This window comes from Littorina saxatilis, linkage group LG7 (assembly GCF_037325665.1).
Source record: "Littorina saxatilis isolate snail1 linkage group LG7, US_GU_Lsax_2.0, whole genome shotgun sequence".
Classification (NCBI taxonomy): domain Eukaryota; kingdom Metazoa; phylum Mollusca; class Gastropoda; order Littorinimorpha; family Littorinidae; genus Littorina; species Littorina saxatilis.
The window spans coordinates 55,123,018-55,142,075 of NC_090251.1; the positions used below are offsets into that span (position 1 = coordinate 55,123,018).

The following is a 19,058-nucleotide window of genomic DNA, read 5'->3' on the forward strand; positions in this document are numbered from 1 at the left end:
TCAGTGTTCTGGTCTCGCTTGCACCTAATGGCTTTGCTGTGAAGGCGTAAAACTTAAATCTCTCTCAGTGTTCTGGTCTCGCTTGCACCTAATGGCTTTGTTGTGAAGGCGTAACACTTAAATCTCTCTCAGTGTTCTGGTCTCGCTTGCACCTAATGGCTTTGTTGTGAAGGCGTAACACTTAAATCTCTCTCAGTCTTTTGGTCTCGCTTGCACCTAATGGCTTTGCTGTGAAGGCGTAAAACTTAAATCTCTCTCAGTGTTCTGGTCTCGCTTGCACCTAATGGCTTTGCTGTGAAGGCGTCAAACTTAAATCTCTCTCAGTGTTCTGGTCTCGCTTGCACCTAATGGCTTTGTTGTGAAGGCGTCAAACTTAAATCTCTCTCAGTGTTCTGGTCTCGCTTGCACCTAATGGCTTTGTTGTGAAGGCGTCAAACTTAAATCTCTCTCAGTGTTCTGGTCTCGCTTGCACCTAATGGCTTTGTTGTGAAGGCGTAAAACTTAAATCTCTCTCAGTGTTCTGGTCTCGCTTGCACCTAATGGCTTTGTTGTGAAGGCGTCAAACTTAAATCTCTCTCAGTGTTCTGGTCTCGCTTGCACCTAATGGCTTTGCTGTGAAGGCGTAAAACTTAAATCTTAGGTGACCGGTGGGTGCCCAAAAAACACCTGCAAGCAGTCACTCACGGAGCCAAAATTCCACGACCTTCCCAGTGTAGGCTGAAATGTCGTATGAGTTACACGTGGTGTTTACAGGGGAAGTGACGTCATGTAACCCTGGATGGGAGGTAACTCCCCGGGTAGACAGTCATTACCTTGCCTGTGTTTACACTTTTTGTGTTGGGTTGCTTCCCTTTAAAATTCTTTAAGACGGGTAGCCTTTTCAGATCTTAGCATGTTAGACTGCGTCAATGCTTTTATGTGATTCGGGTAAGTATATTAATGAAATGAAAATTTACTTAAAAATTTTCGATTATCTCTCACTTGTAGGGTTCACTTTCTTTGCTCTCTCTCTCTCTCTCTCTCTCTCTCTCTCTCTCTCTCTCTCTCTCTCTCTCTCTCTCTCTCTCTCTCTCTCTCTCTCTCTCTCTCTCTCTCTCTCTCTTTCTCTCTCTCAGTGTTGTTCTTGGGCCTCTGTCTTTGGGCACCGTTTCATATTAGTTTGATCTGACGCATTGTTCTGATCCTTGGCCTTTCGAACGTCGCACAACAATGATTTTTGACCATTCAGTCTTCTATTTTATAATTGTATTTACACAGTGACGTTTTGTACTACAGCCCTTTTTTTCAATTCAATATGGTACAACTTTATTGTTTGAGTGTGGATTCAAACAGATTTTTGTCTTTTGGTCGATTGCACAAAATAAATAACACAGTAAATAGGATCACATCACATAAAGAAAACAACTCGGTAAGAAAACATCTTACTTGGTGATTTATGGATGACACAGTGAAAAAGATCACATCTCATAAAGAAAATCAATCAATATCAATCAATATGAGGCTTATATCGCGCGTATTCCGTGGGTACAGTTCTAAGCGCAGGGATTTTTTTATTGACTCGCATGCGAAGCAAAAGTGAGTCTATGTACTCACCCGTCCCCCCCGTCCGTCCGTCCCCCCCGTCCGTCCGGACGTCCGTCCGGAAAACTTTAACGTTGGATATTTCTTGGACACTATTCAGTCTATCAGTACCAAATTTGGCAAGATGGTGTATGATGACAAGGCCCCAAAAAACATACATAGCATCTTGACCTTGCTTCAAGGTCAAGGTCGCAGGGGCCATAAATGTTGCCTAAAAAACAGCTATTTTTCACATTTTCTCTGAAGTTTTTGAGATTCAATACCTCACCTATATATGATATATAGGGCAAAGTAAGCCCCATCTTTTGATACCAGTTTGGTTTACCTTGCTTCAAGGTCAAGGTCACAGGAGCTCTTCAAAGTTGGATTGTATACATATTTTGAAGTGACCTTGACCCTGAACTATGGAAGATAACTGTTTCAAACTTAAAAATTATGTGGGGCACATGTTATGCTTTCATCATGAGACACATTTGGTCACATATGATGAAGGTCAAGGTCACTTTGACCCTTATGAAATGTGACCAAAATAAGGTAGTGAACCACTAAAAGTGACCATATCTCATGGTAGAAAGAGCCAATAAGCACCATTGTACTTCCTATGTCTTGAATTAACAGCTTTGTGTTGCATGACCTTGGATGACCTTGGGTCAAGGTCACATGTATTTTGGTAGGAAAAATGTGTAAAGCAGTTCTTAGTGTATGATGTCATTGCTAGGTTTAGTTATTTGACCTTGACCCTGAAGGTCAAGGTCATGTAAAGGTCAAGGTCAAGTATGTGCGTTGTATGGGCTTTGCCCTTCTTGTTTATTTTTTATTTTATGCAATTTATATTGCGCACATATTCAAGATGCAGGGATTTATTTATGCCGTGTGAGATGGAATTTTTTTTACACAATACATCACGCATTCATATCGGCCAGCAGATCGCAGCCATTTCGGCACACATCCTACCCACTGTGATGTAAGTGTGTACATGTTGCGTTCTCCTTCACAGGGTACGATCCTGCAGACGCCGCAGGGCAAGATCCTGATCCAGCCCAACAACCAGCAGCTGACCCTGTCCAACCTGAGTCAGATGACCGGCGGTCAGGCTGTCCAGATGGCGCCCGGTGTGGGGCTGGGACAGCAAACCGTCATCGCCCAGCAGCCTGGCAACGTGAACCTGGGTGAGTGGTGGGAGCCAGTCAACTTAGCTTCCAGGCTTGAGGCCTCTCCTCTGATCCCTCCATTAAGACAGGTGCAGTGATCTAGTGATTAAGACGCCGGTATCCGACGTATTTGCTGATCTGCTACTGCCTTATCCCCCTTTGTGCACCTTTGTGAGTACACGCAAGCAACACACCAAGTGCGCACGGAAAAGATCATTTAATCCATGTCAGAGTTCTGGGTTATAGAAACACAAAAATACCAAGCATGCATCCCCCAAAAGCGGCGTATGGCTGCCTAAATGGCTGGGTAAAAACGGTTACAGGCCATGATACAGGAGAAGAAAGAGATCCCTCATTTTTAGGAGAAAAGTCAGTTTTCCCTAGAAAACCGTCCCACATAGCCACACAGGTTGAAGGGACATGGAAGACCAAGAACCAACAGTCTTTGTCCTGGGTTCAGACGGTGCTGCGGCGTGGTGGAAAAACATTGGCCTCCTAATCGGGTCTTAAAAATGAGGGAGTCAGATAGCCAAACAGCCCCATACGATGAGGGTAATTTTATAGAGGTTATGAACAGAAAGTGGAAGAAAACAAGGTCTTAAAAATGAGGGAGTCAAATAGCCAAACAGCCCCATACGATGAGGGTAATTTTATAGAGGTTATGAACAGAAAGTGGAAGAAAACAAGGTCTTAAAAAGGAGCGAGTCAAATAGCCAAACAGCCCCATACGATGAGGGTCATTTTATAGAGGTTATGAACAGAAAGTGGAAGAAAACAAGGTCTTAAAAATGAGGGAGTCAAATAGCCAAACAGCCCCATACGATGAGGGTCATTTTATAGAGGTTATGAACAGAAAGTGGAAGAAAACAAGGTCTTAAAAAGGAGGGAGTCAAATAGCCAAACAGCCCCATACGATGAGGGTAATTTTATAGAGGTTATGAACAGAAAGTGGAAGAAAACAAGGTCTTAAAAAGGAGGGAGTCAAATAGCCAAACAGCCCCATACGATGAGGGTAATTTTATAGAGGTTATAAACAGAAAGTGGAAGAAAACAAGGTCTTAAAAAGGAGCGAGTCAAATAGCCAAACAGCCCCATACGATGAGGGTCATTTTATAGAGGTTATGAACAGAAAGTGGAAGAAAACAAGGTCTTAAAAATGAGCGAGTCAAATAGCCAAACAGCCCCATACGATGAGGGTCATTTTATAGAGGTTATGAACAGAAAGTGGAAGAAAACAAGGTCTTAAAAATGAGGGAGTCAAATAGCCAAACAGCCCCATACGATGAGGGTCATTTTATAGAGGTTATGAACAGAAAGTGGAAGAAAACAAGGTCTTAAAAATGAGCGAGTCAAATAGCCAAACAGCCCCATACGATGAGGGTCATTTTATAGAGGTTATGAACAGAAAGTGGAAGAAAACAAGGTCTTAAAAATGAGCGAGTCAAATAGCCAAACAGCCCCATACGATGAGGGTCATTTTATAGAGGTTATGAACAGAAAGTGGGAGAAAACAAGGTCTTAAAAAGGAGGGAGTCAAATAGCCAAACAGCCCCATACGATGAGGGTCATTTTATAGAGGTTATGAACAGAAAGTGGAAGAAAACAAGGTCTTAAAAATGAGGGAGTCAAATAGCCAAACAGCCCCATACGATGAGGGTCATTTTATAGAGGTTATGAACAGAAAGTGGAAGAAAACAAGGTCTTAAAAATGAGGGAGTCAAATAGCCAAACAGCCCCATTTGATGAGGGTCATTTTATAGAGGTTATGAACAGAAAGTGGAAGAAAACAAGGTCTTAAAAATGAGGGAGTCAAATAGCCAAACAGCCCCATACGATGAGGGTAATTTTATAGAGGTTATGAACAGAAAGTGGAAGAAAACAAGGTCTTAAAAATGAGCGAGTCAAATAGCCAAACAGCCCCATACGATGAGGGTAATTTTATAGAGGTTATGAACAGAAAGTGGAAGAAAACAAGGTCTTAAAAATGAGCGAGTCAAATAGCCAAACAGCCCCATACGATGAGGGTCATTTTATAGAGGTTATGAACAGAAAGTGGAAGAAAACAAGGTCTTAAAAATGAGGGAGTCAAATAGCCAAACAGCCCCATACGATGAGGGTCATTTTATAGAGGTTATGAACAGAAAGTGGAAGAAAACAAGGTCTTAAAAATGAGGGAGTCAAATAGCCAAACAGCCCCATTCGATGAGGGTAATTTTATAGAGGTTATGAACAGAAAGTGGAAGAAAACAAGGTCTTAAAAATGAGGGAGTCAAATAGCCAAACAGCCCCATACGATGAGGGTAATTTTATAGAGGTTATGAACAGAAAGTGGAAGAAAACAAGGTCTTAAAAATGAGCGAGTCAAATAGCCAAACAGCCCCATACGATGAGGGTCATTTTATAGAGGTTATGAACAGAAAGTGGAAGAAAACAAGGTCTTAAAAATGAGCGAGTCAAATAGCCAAACAGCCCCATACGATGAGGGTCATTTTATAGAGGTTATGAACAGAAAGTGGAAGAAAACAAGGTCTTAAAAATGAGGGAGTCAAATAGCCAAACAGCCCCATACGATGAGGGTCATTTTATAGAGGTTATGAACAGAAAGTGGAAGAAAACAAGGTCTTAAAAATGAGGGAGTCAAATAGCCAAACAGCCCCATACGATGAGGGTAATTTTATAGAGGTTATGAACAGAAAGTGGAAGAAAACAAGGTCTTAAAAATGAGCGAGTCAAATAGCCAAACAGCCCCATACGATGAGGGTCATTTTATAGAGGTTATGAACAGAAAGTGGAAGAAAACAAGGTCTTAAAAATGAGGGAGTCAAATAGCCAAACAGCCCCATACGATGAGGGTCATTTTATAGAGGTTATGAACAGAAAGTGGAAGAAAACAAGGTCTTAAAAATGAGGGAGTCAAATAGCCAAACAGCCCCATACGATGAGGGTGATTTTATAGAGGTTATGAACAGAAAGTGGAAGAAAACAAGGTCTTAAAAATGAGGGAGTCAAATAGCCAAACAGCCCCATACGATGAGGGTCATTTTATAGAGGTTATGAACAGAAAGTGGAAGAAAACAAGGTCTTAAAAATGAGCGAGTCAAATAGCCAAACAGCCCCATATGATGAGGGTCATTTTATAGAGGTTATGAACAGAAAGTGGAAGAAAACAAGGTCTTAAAAATGAGCGAGTCAAATAGCCAAACAGCCCCATACGATGAGGGTAATTTTATAGAGGTTATAAACAGAAAGTGGAAGAAAACAAGGTCTTAAAAATGAGGGAGTCAAATAGCCAAACAGCCCCATACGATGAGGGTGATTTTATAGAGGTTATGAACAGAAAGTGGAAGAAAACAAGGTCTTAAAAATGAGGGAGTCAAATAGCCAAACAGCCCCATACGATGAGGGTCATTTTATAGAGGTTATGAACAGAAAGTGGAAGAAAACAAGGTCTTAAAAATGAGCGAGTCAAATAGCCAAACAGCCCCATACGATGAGGGTCATTTTATGGAGGTTATGAACAGAAAGTGGAAGAAAACAAGGTCTTAAAAAGGAGGGAGTCAAATAGCCAGTCAATATAACACTTACCTCGACAGTACTATTCTTGCACATTATCTATTATAGGCCGAAAAAAATTGGACAAAACGCTGAGTGGGTACAATTATCTCCCATAACCATGCGCCACCGTGGATCCCAAGCACTGTCCGAGTGCTTCCCCCTTACAGGATGTAGGTGGCGCGTCCTCTTTCTTTTTTCGCGCGTGTCAGACCGGCTGTGTTTCTGCTACGCTCCCGGATTATTTTGGACTAAGAGGCTTCTTTTCTGTGTGGACTATCACCTGTTGGATTATTGTGTGTTATTCCACTTCTGGCTTGAGGCTACGTTGTGTTTCCTTCAACTTGTGCCTCCGTTTTTTGTGTGGCGGACTCGGCGTGCCTCCCGTCCTACTTCGTGGTGACCGGTCGTCTGCTTCTCGTTTCGCCGCATTCACTTGAGTATTGACCTAAATTTTCTTTGAATTTTGTTAATTCTCGGTCTTTAAGGGTACGTACAGGGCGAGGTAGGATGTCTCGTCCTGTTTTGGGCTCTGGTTCTACGGAACCAGAGTCTGCCGGGGGCAACCCTTCTCCGGGCGCCCAGCGTCATGTTTTACGCACGGAGAAGGGGACCTTTCGGCGCTCCGACTCTCCCTCCCCAAACGCTTTGCGTTTGCGGCGAGGGAGGGCGGAGAAAGCCTGTTTGAGCAAGCTCAATGCGAGCTTGCTCAAACAGGCTGGGCTTGAGCCTGGGACTTCGGGCGGGGCTGCGCCGTCGAAGGTTCGGGGAAGGTCGAGGGGAAAGAAAAAGCTTCTTTCTCCTTCTCCTTCAGTGGAACAGGCTTCCCCCCCTTCGACGCCGTTGTCCGGCCCTCAGTCTCAGGCTTCAGCTCCTCCCGGTTTCAAGCCTGGGGGGAAGGTTTCCTTCTCCTCCCTGGCTCGAATCCGGGGGCAGGTCGATTCCCAACCCTCTTTGGGGGTTGGTGAATCCGATCTAGGGGCTACTGGAGAGACTCAGGTTTTGACAGCCAACGGCCATACCACGTTGTAAACACCGGTTCTCGTCCGACCACCGAAGTTAAGCAACGTCGGGCCCGGTTAGTACTTGGATGGGTGACCGCCTGGGAACACCGGGTGCAGTTGGCATTAAAATCTTCCTTTTCCGGTGCCTCTCCTGTGCCCTCCTCGGTTTCCACCGCTGTGGAAGCCAGGAGGGACACGGGTCCTCCTCTGAACTCCCTCGCTGGGTCGTCTGCTGCTCTTTCGACAGTAGTTTCGGCCTCCTGGGGGGGGAGATCGGAGGAGATGACGGGGTCTCTGAATTCCCTCCCCGCTGGGGTTGGGATGCGAATTGACCCCGTTCAGGGCGGTCCTGTGGGGGCAGGGGTTTCAGGCTTCGTGCCTACGACCACTGCTACTACGGTTCCCTCTGACGTCCGTGTGACTGGTGGCTGTCCCTCTTGAAACGCTCCGGCCGACTAGTTACTGGACGTGGAGGTGCTCGACAGAACGTGGTACTTCTGTCGAATGGTCAGGGCGACGGGAACATTGTTTCTGTTGCTCAGACCGACACCTCCGACCGGACCGTCTTGACCCCACGCCATTCCTTAGCGTCTGGTGTTCGGGTGACGGATGGTCCGGACCAAGGGTCCGGAACGTTCCAGGCTTACGGGTCGGGATCGAACCGGACCCACGGGTCCCGACTGGACTTGACCTCCGGGTTTGGTCCGGACGGGACCCATGGTACGGGACCGTACCGGACCTTAGGGTCCGGTGCGGGACAGTACCTCTGGCCCTTGCCGGACCCCCGGACCTACGGGTCCGGATGGTACGGTACGGGACCAGTGGTTCGGTCGGGACCGGACCACCCGACCACCTCTGTTGGTCTGGGTGGTCTGGCACCGAACCGGAACACACCGGACCACCGGACCTACGGGTCCGGATGGTACGGTACCGGACCAGTGGTCCGGTCGGGGCCGGACCACTCGACCACCTCTGTTGGTCCGGGTGGTCTGGCACCGAACCGGACCATGCCGGACCTACGATGGTACGGTATGTCCACGTCCGGACCGAGCCACCGTACCCGAACACTTCTGTGGGTACGGATGGTTCGGTACCGAACGGGACCTCCGGATGGTACGGGACCGGACCGAACCTACGGGTTCGGATGGTCCGGTACCGGACCAGTGGTCCGGTCCGAACCGGACCACCTCTGTTGGTCCGGATGGTCTGTCACCGAACCGGACCACCGGACCTACGGTTCCGGATGGTACGGTAGGTCCACGTCCGGACCGAACCACCCGAACACTTCTGTGTCGGTGCCGTACGGGACCTCCGGATGGTACGGGACCGGACCACAGGACCGGAACACCGGACCACCCTACCGGATCGGTCCGGACCACCCGACCACCTCTGTTGGTCCGGATGGTCTGGTACCGAACCGGACCTACGGGTCCGGATGGTACGGTATGTCCACGTCCGGACCGAGCCACCCGAACACTTCTGTGGGTACGGGTGGTTCGGTGCCGAACGGGACCTCCGGATGGTACGGGACCGGACCGGACCGGACCTACGGGTCCGGATGGTCCGGTGCTGGACCGGTGGTCCGGTCCGGATCAGACCACCCGACCACCTCTGTTGGTCCGGGTGGTCTGGCACCGAACCGGACCATACCGGACCACCAGACTTACGGGTCCGGATGGTACGGTGTGTCCACGTCCGGACCGAGCCACCCGAACACTTCTGTGGGTACGGATGGTTCGGTGCCGAACGGGACCTCGGTGCCGAACGGGACCTCCGGATGGTACGGGACCGGACCGGAACACCGGACCGGAACACCGGACCGGAACACCGGACCACCCTACCGGACCGGTCCGGACCACCCGACCACCTCTGTTGGTCCGGATGGTCTGGCACCGAACCGGACCTACGGGTCCGGATGGTACGGTACGTCCACGCCCGGACCGAACCACCCGAACACTTCTGTGCGTACGGATGGTTCGGTGCCCAACAGGACCTCCGGATGGTACCGGACCTACGGGTCCGGACCTACGGGTCCGGATAGTCCGGTGCCGGACCACCCGACCACCTCTGTTGGTCTGGATGGTCTGGCACCGAACCGGACCATACCGGACCACCGGACCTACGGGTCCGGATGGTACGGTATGTCCACGTCCGGACCTAACCACCCGAACACTTCTGTGGGTACGATGGTTCGGTGCAGAATGGGACCTCCGGATGGTACGGCACCGGACCAGAACACCGGACCACCCTACCGGACCGGATCGGCACCCCCGACCGGACCGGACCATTTCTTTTCTGATCAGACCCGATGGGTTCCTGTTCAGTCTATAAATGGCGGGGGTTCGTTGGCTGGGCTGACCCAACAGTCGCAGGGTTGTTGTTTTTCTCCCCCTTCGGCTGCTGGAGACGTTTCGTCTTTGGGGCAGGGGTCTTCGCGGCCTCTTGCTTCTGTGGGCGTTTCTTCACAGCCTGCTTCATCGCTTTCGGCTCTTCCCCCTCAAGCTCCCTACACTCCTGCTTTTGAGGAGTTGTTGGGAAGTGAAGAGGAGAGTGAGTCGGAGGACGATAGGGAGGAGGATCAGGGTCGCCCTGAGGTTAACACTGATCCTCTACCCTTGCCGGTTTCTGATGGAACTTCCGAAGCTATGCTTCGTACTTTCCAACAGTACATGACAGACATCACGCGGCGTCTTGACGTCACGGATGCCTCTCTTAAGCGTCTGTCGTCTAGTGTTGACACACAGGACGTGGACCCGGGGTCTGAGGACGAGAGGCAGGAGGCTCGTCCTCGCACAGCTAGAAGGACGTTTGAACAGTTTCAGGACGTCCTTCCCTGAGACGCCCTCTCGTCCTTTGAGTCCGCTTCGGCCCGGGCGCGGGAGGCTCACGCCGCGTCTGCCGGCGGCTCGTTTTATGAACGATCCGGCCTCCGGCAATTCGCGTTCCACCCTAGTCTTAGTGCCACGGTGGAAGCGGCAGCACATCGCCTGAGGAGTACAGATTCACGTGCAAACGCGACCTATGTTCCTCGGGAGGACGCGGGTTCAGTGCCATGCTTTCCTTCGGGAGGCGCACCTCCACTGTTTCCTCGTGTCCAATCTGTTTCGTCCCTCCCTTTTCCCTTTGACTCTCGAACTCTCCCTTTCCAGACTTCGAGTGTTTAGGGTGGGGCTGACGGTGATGTGTTCGTTGGGGAGGTGCCTTCGGTCAAGAAGGTGGAACTGAGCTCTGCTTCGTTCCACAATCTTGAGGCCACCGTTTCTTCCACAGTCGAGGCCCAATCACAGGCCTTGACATGGATGAGCACGCTGTCCACACTGTTGGACCCTCCCGATCGGGCAGAGTCCGATTCCACTCGGGTCCTTGACACGGTTCGAGTGGATCGGGCTTTGCATGCCGTGCGATCGTGCGTGACGTCTGCGGCAGAATTGGCCATTGGAACACGGGTCCACTTTATTGGCCCTGTTCCGTGATCATTTTCTGCCTACTTCTATAGTGCCTCCGGATATGAGGAAGAGTCTGAGGAACACGTTTCCTCAGCCTTCTTCCCTCTTTCATCCGGACACTGTTCGTTCTGTAGTGGAGTCCACACGCCAGAGGAACACTGATTCTCTGATGGTTGGCCTCGCTGCTTCGGCGACGGCGGCGGGGAGTAAGAGAAGTGCTACAGTCACCTCCAGCTCCCAGCCTCAGAAGAAGAAGAAGAAGAAGAAGCCAGTTTCACTGCCTCCTTCTTCCTCCTCTTAGGCGCCTGTTGCGTTCCCAAGCAAGACGAAGGGTGCTCAGACAGGTAAGGGGAAGCAGCACCACCAGGGGGGGTGGTCGCAAGCCTGCGCCTGCCCGCCAGCAGAATTTTCAGTGAGTCCCGGCCCTACGTTGACGCCCCCTCAAGTTGCCCCTCTTTCGTCCGTCGGTTCCCTTTTTCGGGCCCGCGGCACGTGGGGCAGACTGGTCTCCAACCAGTTTTTCTTGAGGGTGGTGTGGTCGGGGTTTTCTCTACCGCTGTCGTCACAACCTCCATTGTCCGCTCTACCCTGGACGTTCCCCCCTCCTCGAGACCCTGCCAGATGGCAGGCTCTTCAGGACGAGGTGAACTCGTTGGTCGAGAAGAAGGCGGTCTACCCCCTTTCTCAGCCTTCTCCGGGGTTCTGCTCCCGCCTGTTCACCGTCCCCAAAAAGGACGGCCGGTTCAGGCCGGTGTTGGACCTCTCCACCTTGAACTTGTACCTTCACAGGTGCAAGTTCAAGATGGAAACCCCTTCGTCGGTCCGGTTGGCCATTCGGCCAAACGATTGGGCCATGTCTGGGACCTCCAGGATGCTTACTTCCACATCCTGGTGGCCCCGGGGTACCGACATCTGCTCCGGTTCGTTTGGGAGGGCACAGTGTTCGAGTTTCGGGCCCTCCCATTCGGCCTGTCCTTGGCCCCTCTGATTTTCAACGGGGACAACAACACCACATGCTTAGCTTACCTTCGCCACCAGGGGGGCACCAATTCTCGGTCCCTCTCCCTGTTGGCGGAGGAGATTCTGCTCTGGTGCCAGACCAATCAGGTCCGGATGTCAGTCCAGTTCGTTCCGGGGAAACTGAACGCCCTGGCCGACATTCTCAGTCGGGGCGATCAGGTTCTCTCCACAGAATGGACCATCGCTCACAACGTTCTACAGCGTCTGTGGGCAAGGTGGGACCGTCCTCTGATCGATCTGTTCGCAACTCGATTCAGCGCTCGGCTTCCCAGGTACGTCAGCCCCTTTCGAGACATGAATGCGTTCCACTTGGACGCATTCACTCTCTTGTGGAGGCTCCTCGATGCTTACGCCTATCCCCCGACATCTCTGATTCCGAGGGTGCTGGCAAAATATCTGCAGGAACGACCAAGACTGATTTTGGTCGCGCCTTACTGGCCAACAGCTCCGTGGTTTCCAGATCTTCGCGGTCTCACCCACGTAGACCCTCTACCTCTGGATCTGGACGGGGGAGGTCTGCTCCAGCCTCGATCATGCCTCCCTCATCCACGTCCAGAGAGTCTGTGCTTGACCGCATGGCTCTTGTGCGCTCCAAACTGCTTGCACTAGGATTGCACAAGAGTTCAGTAGAGTTTTCCTTGAACGCTAAGAGGCGATCAACTAATCAGCTCTACGACTTACGCTGGAGAGCTTGGGCCACCTTCGCCTTGTCCAAGGGGATAAAGCCGCTTTATCCCTCAACACAGGACTTGGCCAACTTCCTGGTGGAAGTGTATCAAAAGAAGAGTCTTTCTTCTAAGACTCTTCTTGGATACAGATCTGCCATCGCTTCCACGATTGCGGCCGCTACTGGTCGCAGACCTGAACACTTGATCAGGTCCTCCCTCATCGCTAATGTCCTTTCGGGTATTAGCAATGCAGCGGTGTCTAAACCTCGGGTTTCATTTCCCAAGGGGGATGTCTTTCTGGTCCTCAAACTCCTGCGTAGCAATGAGTTTGAACCCCTGGCAGGCATCAGTATCAAGTTGCTGATTTTTAAGACTAATTGTTCCTCATCGCTTTAGCCACTTGCCGTAGACTCAGTGGTATTCAAGCTTTGAGTGGCCTGGACTTTGACATTGAGTTCACCACACAGCAGTGGTTGCCAGCATGGTCACGTCAGTCTAAGGTATTGTTTCTTGGGTATATTTTCTTTTACGGTAGTACTGTTCGAAAATTGCCTGGGTATCTTAATCCTTGGATTTAAGTGATTTTGATTAAGGAGTTTAATACTCTACATATCACCCTCACACCACTCTGGTATTCTGTGCAAGAATAGTACTGTCGAGGTAAGTGTTATATTGACTGTAAGGCTTCTTTTTAAGCCTACTGTCTATATGATACTTACCGAGACAGTACTATTAGAGTTTCCCTCCCGCCTCCCCTCTTGATATGTTATGGGCTTTTTGAGGGTCTGCAGCTCATAAAGAAAGAGGACGCGCCACCTACATCCTGTAAGGGGGAAGCACTCGGACAGTGCTTGGGATCCACGGTGGCGCATGGTTATGGGAGATAATTGTACCCACTCAGCGTTTTGTCCAATTTTTTTCGGCCTATAATAGATAATGTGCAAGAATAGTACTGTCTCGGTAAGTATCATATAGACAGTAGGCTTAAAAAGAAGCCTTACAAACAGCCCCATACAATGAGGGTCATTTTATTGAGGTTATGAACAGAAAGTGGAAGAAAACAAGGTCTTAAAAATGAGGGAGTCAAATAGCCAAACAGCCCCATACGATGAGGGTCATTTTATAGAAGTTATGAACAGAAAGTGGAAGAAAACAAGGTCTTAAAAATGAGGGAGTCAAATAGCCAAACAGCCCCATACGATGAGGGTCATTTTATGGAGGTTATGAACAGAAAGTGGAAGAAAACAAGGTCTTAAAAAGGAGGGAGTCAAATAGCCAAACAGCCCCATACAATGAGGGTCATTTTATAGAGGTTATGAACAGAAAGTGGAAGAAAACAAGGTCTTAAAAATGAGGGAGTCAAATAGCCAAACAGCCCCATACCATGAGGGTCATTTTATAGAAGTTATGAACTGAAAGTGGAAGAAAACAAGGTCTTAAAAATGAGGGAGTCAAATAGCCAAACAGCCCCATACGATGAGGGTAATTTTATAGAGGTTATGAACAGAAAGTGGAAGAAAACAAGGTCTTAAAAAGGAGGGAGTCAAATAGCCAAACAGCCCCATACGATGAGGGTAATTTTATAGAGGTTATGAACAGAAAGTGGAAGAAAACAAGGTCTTAAAAAGGAGGGAGTCAATTAGCCAAACAGCCCCATACGATGAGGGTCATTTTATAGAGGTTATGAACAGAAAGTGGAAGAAAACAAGGTCTTAAAAATGAGGGAGTCAAATAGCCAAACAGCCCCATACGATGAGGGTGATTTTATAGAGGTTATGAACAGAAAGTGGAAGAAAACAAGGTCTTAAAAATGAGGGAGTCAAATAGCCAAACAGCCCCATACGATGAGGGTAATTTTATAGAGGTTATGAACAGAAAGTGGAAGAAAACAAGGTCTTAAAAAGGAGCGAGTCAAATAGCCAAACAGCCCCATACGATGAGGGTCATTTTATAGAGGTTATGAACAGAAAGTGGAAGAAAACAAGGTCTGAAAAATGAGGGAGTCAAATAGCCAAACAGCCCCATACGATGAGGGTAATTTTATAGAGGTTATGAACAGAAAGTGGAAGAAAACAAGGTCTTAAAAAGGAGGGAGTCAAATAGCCAAACAGCCCCATACGATGAGGGTAATTTTATAGAGGTTATGAACAGAAAGTGGAAGAAAACAAGGTCTTAAAAAGGAGGGAGTCAAATAGCCAAACAGCCCCATACGATGAGGGTAATTTTATAGAGGTTATGAACAGAAAGTGGAAGAAAACAAGGTCTTAAAAATGAGGGAGTCAAATAGCCAAACAGCCCCATACGATGAGGGTAATTTTATAGAGGTTATGAACAGAAAGTGGAAGAAAACAAGGTCTTAAAAAGGAGGGAATGTTGCATTGTGGGGTCTTTATATGTGGGTTCCACAGTACTTATTCTCATGTCTTGTTACCCCACAGCCAACAGCGGGGGAGTGTCACAGCAGCAGCCCAGCTACAACCTCATCAACCTGGGCGGCTCCCAAGGTCACGTCCTTGTCCAGCGCATGCCTACGTCCAGCGGCAACGTCCAGGCCGCGCCCACCCAGCCTCTGGGTCAGGGTCAGATCTTTCTGCGCACAGTCAACGGTCAGCAGCAGCTGCTGCAGCAACAGCCCACGCTGCAGCCTGCCACCTCCACCACTCAGGTGAGTTGTAACTGTTCTGTCTGGTTCACTCAGGTGAGTTACACCTGCTCTGTCTGGTTCACTCAGGTGAATTACACCTGCTCTGTCTGGTTCACTCAGGTGAGCTACACCTGCTCTGTCTGGTTCACTCAGGTGAGCTACACCTGCTCTGTCTGGTTCACTCAGGTGAGCTACACCTGCTCTGTCTGGTTCACTCAGGTGAGCTACACCTGCTCTGTCTGGTTCACTCAGGTAAGTTACACCTGCTCTGTCTGGTTCACTCAGGTGAGTTACACCTGGGGTGTTATGTATGAGTGACGTTGAAAGTACACGCCGACTTCAGCGAAGTCATGACTTGAAAGTCGCCGCCTACCGCAGGCGCTCAGTCGGTATGCACGGGTGACGACCAGACCGCCGACTTTCAAGTTGCCGTGTAAAGCAAGGTCACCAGTCAATCTATTTTTATAACGAGGAATTCCTTCCTTTGCGCATGCGCTAGGGTCATTCGATAACATCCTCCCGCTTCCTCGCACGGAGAGTTCGACTATTCAGAGACGGAGAGCAGTGCTAGTGAAATATGGGTCAGTGGGACGGAGAGCGTGGAGAAATGGAGGCGCAAAAGATGAAACGAGCAAGAGGGTGCCTGTCGCGTAAAAGCTGAGAGTAAAAAACGGCACCAGTGAAATATGGGTCAGACTCAGTGCTACTTTGCTCTGACACGAATCAAAGATGTCTTCGCTAATCTTATCGGTGTTGGTTCTAAAATAATATGACAAGGGAAGTGTATCTCGCAAAAAAAAATAAATTTTTAGTCCAGCACTTCCAACTATTGGGTTCTGTCTAAAAACGATTACGGCGAAAAAATTCGTCGACTTTGATGGCGGAAAACCATGAAAATGGCCATTCTGTTCACTGAAGTCGGCGTGTAAACCATTTAGACGACCTCCGGAGCACGTCTAAATTTAGTCGCCAGTTTCGGTGGTACAAGCGTGTAGTCGCCACCCGTGCATACCGTGTATCTCGCGGTTGGCGGCACTCGCTGTTTGCACGCCGCCTAAACGTTTAGACGTCACTCATGCATATTTCCCCTGCTCTGTCTGGTTCACTCAGGTGAGCTACACCTGCTCTGTCTGGTTCACTCAGGTGAGCTACACCTGCTCTGTCTGGTTCACTCAGGTGAGCTACACCTGTTCTCACTGCCTCTGGTTTGTTTGGTTCGGGTGTGTGAAAGTCAAGTTGTGGGAAGGCTTCTTGCACAGCTAATTTAGGTTTGATAAGCAGGTCATTCTCAGGTTTCCAGTTTCCAATCAGTTGTGACGTTGTTTGGAGATTGCGCAGATATGCCTAACATGTCACGTGTCTGAGTCTGTTCATGATAGAGCACATTTAAAGACAGCAGTAGTTTGTCAGACCAAAGAATTAAGAGAATAAATCCCTGGTTTTCAGCTCCCCCAGCAGCTGTGCTGATAGTTCATGACATCGCACATAATTATAAAGACAGCAGTAGTATGTCTGTTTAAGTCAGACCAAACAATAATTAATAATAGAATAAATCCCTGGTTTTCAGCTCCGCCAGCAGCTAGGCACCCAGCAAATACCGCTGCAGCAGTTCCTGGCGGGGAGTGGCGGTCAGTCGCTGCGTTTGGTCGGCCAGCCCACCGCCGCCACAGGTCAGCAGCAAGTGGTGGTGACCACCGCGGGCAACAACAACAACATGGTGCTGCAGCCCGTCATCCCCGCCAACCAGAACCTGAGACTGGTGGGACAGCAGGCTCCGATGCAGGTATGTGCTTTGATTGATTGGTGCTTTCCTTTAAAGGCCAAGTCCTTCCTGTGCCCAGTGGCTTCATTAGGACAAAATCAAAAAACAAGAAAAGTACAGTGGAACCTGCCCTCGAGACCACCTCTCCATAAAGACCACCTCTCCATAAAGACCACCTCTCCATAAAGACCACCTACCCATTAAGACCACCCATAAGGATCCCCGGCGTTTTTTACGACTATATAAATCACCTGTCTAAAAAGACCACCTGTCTAAAGAGACCACTTTTGCTCAGTCCCTTGGGTGGTCTCTTTGGACAGGTTCGACTGTATGTTATAGGAATGTTTAATTGAGACGAGACAAAGCAAAACGTTTCGGTGACTGATCTTGGACGCAGCAGAGCGGAGATACCGACGAACACTTATAATACAGAAAATAAACTTATCTGACAAATTGTCCAAAGCTTGTTCGGAAGACACAAGCGAGACGATGATCAGGACGAAAATTTCTTCTCTGCACATGAAGTAGTCGGGAAGTTGACTTTGGGTATGTGACCATGTGGAGGGATGGTCTTATCCCATGTAAAACGACCAGCCTAGTCAGATCTGACATAGCGAGCAGAACTACTTTGACAGAAAGGACTGTGCTTTTAAGGTGCTTGTAATCTCTGACAGCGAGCAGAACTGCTTTGACAGAAAGGACTGTGCTTTTAAGGTGCTTGTAATCTCTGACAGCGAGCAGAACTGCTTTGACAGAAAGGACTGTGCTTGACAGCAAGCAGAACTACTTTGACAGAAAGGACTGTGCTTTTAAGGTGCTTGCAATCTCTGACAGCTAGCAGAACGACTTTGACAGAAAGGACTGTGCTTTTAAGGTGCTTGTAATCTCTGACAGCGAGCAGAACTGCTTTGACAGAAAGGACTGTGCTTTTAAGGTGCTTGTAATCTCTGACAGCGAGCAGAACTGCTTTGACAGAAAGGACTGTGCTTTTAAGGTGCTTGTAATCTCTGACAGCGAGCAGAACGACTTTGACAGAAAGGACTGTGCTTGACAGCGAGCAGAACTGCTTTGACAGAAAGGACTGTGCTTTTAAGGTGCTTGTAATCTCTGACAGCGAGCAGAACTGCTTTGACAGAAAGGACTGTGCTTTTAAGGTGCTTGTAATCTCTGACAGCGAGCAGAACTGCTTTGACAGAAAGGACTGTGCTTTTAAGGTGCTTGTAATCTCTGACAGCGAGCAGAACTGCTTTGACAGAAAGGACTGTGCTTTTAAGGTGCTTGTAATCTCTGACAGCGAGCAGAACTGCTTTGACAGAAAGGACTGTGCTTTTAAGGTGCTTGTAATCTCTGACAGCGAGCAGAACTGCTTTGACAGAAAGGACTGTGCTTTTAAGGTGCTTGTAATCTCTGACAGCGAGCAGAACTGCTTTGACAGAAAGGACTGTGCTTTTAAGGTGCTTGTAATCTCTGACGTGTATGGAGATAATTGTAGGATTTCTTTCGAATGTGTCTCATGTTGTTGATGTATACTGGTACTATTGTGTGTAATTTTAACGCTTTGTGATATTTCTGTGTACACGTCCAGGATGAGTTCCTGTTTCTTACCATCCTTGTTCTTCAGCAAGCTTGCTTTTTGGTTCTTGTTTTTTCATATTGGATGTTTGTAATTGAGTGGGTCGTTTTGGTTTGGGGGGGGGAGGGGGGGGGGGCCCACGCCACATTTTCCATCGTGTCACCAGTGTCAAATAGGGACCAAGGGGTGTGGGGGGGGCCCACGCCACATTTTCCATCGTGTCACCAGTGTCAAATAGGGACCAAGGGGTGTGTGGGGGGGGGGGGCACGCCACATTTTCCATCGTGTCACCAGTGTCAAATAGGGACCAAGGGGTGTGTGGGGGGGGCACGCCACATTTTTCATCGTGTCACCAGTGTCAAATAGGGACCAAGGGGTGTGTGGGGGGGGCACGCCACATTTTCCATCGTGTCACCAGTGTCAAATAGGGACCAAGGGGTGTGTGGGGGGGGCACGCCACATTTTCCATCGTGTCACCAGTGTCAAATAGGGACCAAGGGGTGTGTGGGGGGGGCCACGCCACATTTTCCATTGTGTCACCAGTGTCAAATAGGGACCAAGGGGTGTGTGTGCACCCTACCCTTTTATAATTGCAAAAAAATTAATTACATCTCGTCAAAGGATCAATTTTATGTTTCTGAAACCATAGAAAATCTC

General features: G+C 48.9%; 1 protein-coding gene and 1 non-coding gene across 2 annotated transcripts in view; both read left to right on the forward strand.

Annotated features, from left to right (window-relative positions):
- Nucleotides 1-19,058, forward strand: part of LOC138970246 (uncharacterized) — a 50,164-nt gene that overhangs the window by 11,963 nt on the left and 19,143 nt on the right. Inside the window, exons 8-10 of the mRNA XM_070342743.1 lie at nucleotides 2,579-2,750; nucleotides 14,861-15,087; nucleotides 16,634-16,849. Of these exons, the coding sequence (XP_070198844.1) occupies nucleotides 2,579-2,750; nucleotides 14,861-15,087; nucleotides 16,634-16,849 (615 nt within the window). The remainder of the gene's footprint in view (nucleotides 1-2,578; nucleotides 2,751-14,860; nucleotides 15,088-16,633; nucleotides 16,850-19,058) is intronic.
- On the forward strand, nucleotides 7,293-7,411 carry LOC138972071 (5S ribosomal RNA). Its single transcript, XR_011457449.1, has one exon. It is a non-coding gene; the product is annotated as a 5S ribosomal RNA (ribosomal RNA).